Source organism: Lolium perenne, chromosome 3 (assembly GCF_019359855.2).
Source record: "Lolium perenne isolate Kyuss_39 chromosome 3, Kyuss_2.0, whole genome shotgun sequence".
Taxonomy (NCBI): Eukaryota; Viridiplantae; Streptophyta; class Magnoliopsida; order Poales; family Poaceae; genus Lolium; species Lolium perenne.
The window spans coordinates 196860108-196865968 of record NC_067246.2 but is presented as its reverse complement, the minus strand read 5'-3'; the positions used below and the strand labels follow the sequence as shown (position 1 = coordinate 196865968).

General features: G+C 45.0%; 1 protein-coding gene across 1 annotated transcript; it reads left to right on the top strand.

Annotated features, from left to right (window-relative positions):
• Window positions 1-3995: 3995 nt before the first annotated feature.
• LOC127338483 (zinc finger A20 and AN1 domain-containing stress-associated protein 7-like) lies at window positions 3996-4576 on the top strand. Its single transcript, XM_051364576.2, has one exon. The coding sequence runs from the start codon at window positions 4085-4087 to the stop codon at window positions 4574-4576; it is 492 nt and encodes a 163-aa protein (XP_051220536.1). The 5' UTR covers window positions 3996-4084.
• The last annotated feature ends 1285 nt before the right edge of the window (window positions 4577-5861 follow it).

Genomic DNA, 5861 nt, shown 5'->3' with positions numbered 1-5861 from the left:
GTCCAGTCCGGGTAAGGTGACCGAGACGTGGGTGCGTGCGTGCGGCTGAAGGGTGGAGCCGTGGGGGTGCATGGGGCGGTGGGCGTGCACCGTCGACGCCAGTGTCCCCGTGCAGTGAAGCGGGCCAACGGGCGCTGCTCCCAAATTCAGCCCACTAGCATGTACAGTATGTGTGAAAGAAACATCTAAAAAAAAGCATGTGGAAAAAAACAGTCAGCCATGTTTAGAAGATGACATATTTAGAGTAGCAAATTACATTTTCTAGTTTAGAACATGCAATTTTAGTTGTTGCCTTTCGGATGAGAGAACATGGGAACACTATCAATTTGGGTTGAACATATGCCTTCTTGGCCGGGAAGTGTGTGTGTTATATAGTCAACGATATCTGTGTCTCATAAAGGCGGAATATTCATTCAGTGGGAGGCGACGTTCGACAGCGAGGTGTCTGTGGTGATTTCGTTAATTTCAAGATCCAATCCGTCGGCTCAGTCTTTCAGAGGGTGCTTATAGGGGTAGGGTGGCGTTCATATGGGTGAGTGTATGCGTCTGTATATGAGTGCATGCGTTTGTACTATATTTCTCAAAAAAATACAATATAATTAACTAAATCGCAGGCAATCATCTCCAAGCATGCCATGTACAACCCAACGGTACAAAACACGGTACACGCACGCACACAACTCAACACGGTACTTTACACCCTCCCTCAACCACAACTTATCTAAGTTGAGATTGCCATGAAAAGCTTCTAGCTGCAACTCGGCAAAGGTTTTGTAAACCCATGAGCTGACTTGATCACATGAAGGTATGAACCTGCTACATATTAGCAGCTCTTTCTTGAATAAAATGGTATTCCACATCCATAAGATTTGTTCTAGCATGAAACATTGTATTACCTGATAAATATGTTGTACCAAGATTATCACACCACAAAGATGCCGCCTTAGGATGATTAACACCGAATTCTGCCAACAAAGTTTAAACCCATATTACTTCAGTTATATCACTTCCCAAGAATTTGTATTGTGCCTCAGTACTCGACCTTGACACCGTGTCTTGTTTGCATGCACTCCAAGAAACAAGGTTGGAGCCAAGAAACACTGCAAAACCTTCTTTAGATCGCCTATCATATGGATATCATGCTCAGACTCCATCAGAAAATGCACTGACCAATGTAGACTCAAACTTCACAAATTTCATTTCAAGAGAAATAGTAAATATCGAAAAATTCTCTTTATAGTTGTCCGATGAAGAATTGTTGGTGCATGCAAAAGCTGGCAAACTTTGTTAACACAAAGATATATATGTCCAATTCAAAGTGTCATACTGCAAGGCTCCAACTATACTCATGTATCGAGTAGCATCGGGATCAACAAGGGGTTCTCCTTCAGAAACATACGATTTTTCAAATGTAGAAAGAGGGGTGGTAACAACTTTACAACCACACATACCAGCATCTTAAATATAATTTTCTTAAGATGGAGAAATACCATTCAATGCTTTTTCAACTTCAATCCAAGAAAATAGTGAAGCGAACCCAAGTCGGTGCAAAGGCCATGCGCAAATCTGCAATAACCACATCCACCGTGACAATAATGCCAACAAACGTATATGAGCATGAATATAGTAATCTCATTTTTACGGTAGAAAATAAGAAAGTATCAACCTTGGATGGAGTAAAACCGAGAGCATGGAGTCAAGCACGGGGAACCTACTTAAGACCATAGAGAGCTTTATCAAGTTTGCACATATAGCTAAGATGCTTAGAATTTTCATGCCCACGAGGTTGTCTCATATAAACATCTTCTCCGAAAACGACACGGAGAAACACATTTTTCACATCGAGCTGATGCATCTCCTAGTTTTGAGAGACATCAAAAGAGCGAATAGTTACAGCTTTTACCATTCGACTGAATGCATTCTCATAGTCAATACCATATCTCTGTTTAAACCCTTTTTAGTAGACGAGTGTTATATCTACCAATTTTGCCATCAGATGCCATGTGCTACTGGTTTGCAAGGTTGAGATTTCTTCATCCATAGCCCCTTTCCAATTGTGATGGCCAAGTGCTTCCTCCAAATGCTCATGTCCACCACCAGTACTGCATAACTTACACCAACAAATACGACCATAGTTCTTTGGGACAAAAAAAAGTACCGCTTTGACACTGGTGCGGGATGAGCAACAGAAGAGACGACCGCAGAAGATCATGTGGACGTGCCGATTTTTTCCCAGATCTCTCGGGGTCAGAACTTGCATGTGGTGGGAACGGGATGCACGAGGCACAATGAAACCCGTGGATTCATGTGTTTTGCTCCCGTGCTTTTGCTCCAAGGCACCCAAACAACATGTATTACGAATGTTTTAGTTCTTGTATGATTCAAGATGTCATGCTATGCTATTCGTATTTTCGTATTCCTAAGTTTTGAAAATATTTTGAAACAAAGAGGAATGGTACAACTTTTCAATGATTTGATCAATTCACTAAGTAGAGATCGACCCAATGGACACGAGTTAAAGCCCCATGGACAACGAAAAAACGCTACCTCATCGGATCTTGTTATGCTAATTTGAAGTCCTGCATGGGAACCAAACCGAAAACGGTGACAGAATTTTTAACTTCAAATTTAGGCTGAAATTTGTTTTATTCTCGCCTAGAATTTCAAGGTTACAAAGATGTCGGTGGAAACTCTGATCCAGTCGAGCGCCTGATACAACCAAATCTTCTTCTAATCGCTTCGTTCTGTTCCCAAAACGCTCTCTCGTTCTAGCAAATCCAGCTCCGCTTGCACAACTGTGTATAATTAGGTTTCCCTAAGCACTGCCGCTAGTGCACCAAATTAAAACTAGACCGAAGCCCGAAAACATTGTGGTGATAGAAAAACTCTAGCAGACACCACAAATTGGTTAAACCTGTAAATTTGCATGCATGTTTGAGGGTTTGGGGTGTGTTTTTTTGTCCAGTCTAGACATCTCAAAATGGTCAAACTCGTAAAAAGAATTGGGGGCCAACCTGGATATGAGCCCACAGTATGTACATATGAAGTTTCGGATGGCATTTTACATGCCAACCTGTATCCGGTCAAGGTCAACGCACCGGCAACACCCCGTGCAACCACATTTCAGCGATAGACTCGCCGGAGTCCGGCCAAATTCCGGCGAAAATCCAACGTAACTCCATTGGAGATAGGCAAAATTGAACGGAGATTGGCAAAATTGAGCAGAGCTTGCCGGAATTGGCCACCGGCCGAGTAGCGGCGGCTGTCATGCACGGGCGTGGAAGAGCGACGGAGCGGCCAGGTGGCGGCCGAGCAACGTGCGGGCACAGGCGGGCACGGGGGGGGGGCAGGCGGGTCGCTAGCGTGAGCGGTCGGCGGTAGAGCAACACGCAGGCGGGTGGGGCGGGCAGGCGGCGGGGCGGCTGGTACAAGGCTGGTGGGGAAGAAGACATGGAAAAAAATAGCCTTCTTTTTGAAGATTCTCGAATATGGTCTTTTTTAAAACTAGATATATGGTTTTTTAGTGTCTCGTTTTGTTTTACATACAGTGTCTAGTCTGTAGAAGTCTTTTTCAGCCTCAAATCGCGAATTTTTAATCTGCAGATGCATATTTAGGGTTTGAGGTATAGGGTGTCTGCTAGAGTTGCTTTTGGCTCGGCAAACCAAGCCATGTATGCAAGCCGTGTATCACTCGCGTCGAATCCACGCTTAAGCTCGTACCGATTGCGGTACCACTCCGATTGCAGCTCCACCTGCACTTGGCTATGTGTTGCGTACGAATACGCGAAAAAAAAATGTGTTGCGTACGATCGACGAGCCGTTCTTGCACACGCTGTCGGTCGGTTTCCATCGCGCAGTCCGGCTCGAGCGGTCGGGTAGGACTCGGACTCGAAACCACCTCGTCCCCGACCTTCACCCAGCCGATAAAGGTCTCGCGGAGAGACCAGGATCCTCAGCAAACGCAGACGTCGCCTGGCCGCCTCACGAGAGAACAACTTCAAGCAGGCACATCACACACACGTCCCGGCGCCCAAGCAGAAACGCGCGTGCGTGTTCGATCGAAGAGTAGCAACTAGCTATAGCAATGGCGCACCACGCATCGCCGACTTCCCTGAAGCGCAAGTGCCCTGAAAATGATCGCGAGGAGACGTCCGGCATGTGCGCCAACAACGGATGCGGCTACTTCGGCGCCGCCGCCACCGGCAACATGTGCTCCAAGTGCTACAAGCAAGAACAGGTCATCGCCGCCTATGACAACACGGCCGCGGACAGCGTCTTCATCCCTGCAGCTTCGGAGAAGAAGGCCAAGGCGATCGTCTCCGTCGCGTCCTCTGACGGTGCTGAGCCATCCTTGGCGTCCACGAAGCAGCCGACGCCGGCGACGAACCGGTGCGCGACGTGCCGCAAGAAGGTGGGCATGCTGGGGTTCCGGTGCCGCTGCGAGGGCACCTTCTGCAGCGTCCACCGCTACTCCGACAAGCACGATTGCGGCTTCGACTACAAGACGGCCGGCCGGGAGAAGATTGCCAAGAACAACCCCATGGTCGTTGCCGACAAGATCGCCACGAGGATCTGAAGCCCAGGAGATCGCTCAACGATATTTTTAGAGCAAATTGAACAGCTCGTAATTAGTGGTTCTTGACGAGGATAGAATAGAATTGATGTTTTCTGTATTTTGCCTGTTCGTCCACTGATAATTAACTTCGAACATCGATATCTGGAGCTGAACTGCTCATCTGAATCCGCCAGGATGAACACAAACAGATTGTACTGGTTCGAGAGGATAATAATATCATCCATGTTCCTTGTATTTTCTATTTTTCTTGGCTTGGAACGTGTAATGTATTTTTTTGGACGTAATTAACTGGCAGTTGCTGCCTTTCCATATGAAAACTTGGAAACACACAAATTATTTTCGATGTAGCTGTAAACAGTGGTCAAGTCATTTGAGCATAGTGAGCTGTTAAAATTCGATGCTCAAGTCATCTGAGCATCCTGCAAGGAGGACGACTCAACGCTGTTGTGGTTGAAGGCTAGAAAAGGTGCAGTTGAGCACCATGACATTGCACGCCCACACTTTTCTTTTTCTTTTTCTTTTTCATATCTCTCAAACTATATAATGTGTTACTTAAAAATAATAGTAATTAAAATGTGGGAAAACTAGTTGGGAATTATTTTTTGTAGAGATATCATAAGCTGTCTCTAGAGATTATCAAATAAAGTCAAATAGAAACGAACAAATCTTCGGAATCTTCAAACTCTTTCTTATTGAAGGCAAACTAAGAAAAATAACACAGCCACCAAACCACATACATATAAAAATCAATAAATTTTCTCTCGTATATTTTAATTTGAGCCGCAATGCTACAACAACTAAAGTAATCAACTAATTAATACCGGCAAGAGCACCAAACACGAGTAGTGCAAAGTAAAGCAACCTAACAGCTAGGTCAACATCTCTCGAGAGCCTTGAGTATGAATCACAATTGTCCGGACGTAGCAGCCAGGACAAATATTGCTAGAAGAATCCTCCAAGCCATAACCATTAGAAAAAAATTGATCTTGAGAAACAAGATCTGAATGCTCATACCTAGAAAAATTTAATCCTTACAACATCCCCATTGACGTTGGGAAGGAGATCTCGCCGTCGAACAAAAGGGTCAAAGATCACTTATTGTGGACGATTTGAAATCTCCATTGATGCAGAGGCCAAAAAGAAGATGGTTGCCAAAGGCCTAACCGAATCAATTGAAAACACTACAACTGCAAGAATGCCCCCATACTCCTGGGTTTTTTTTTTGACACCATGAGCATAAATTGCATGCAAAAAAAATTGGCCGATAGATGAGCATTCTCGACGG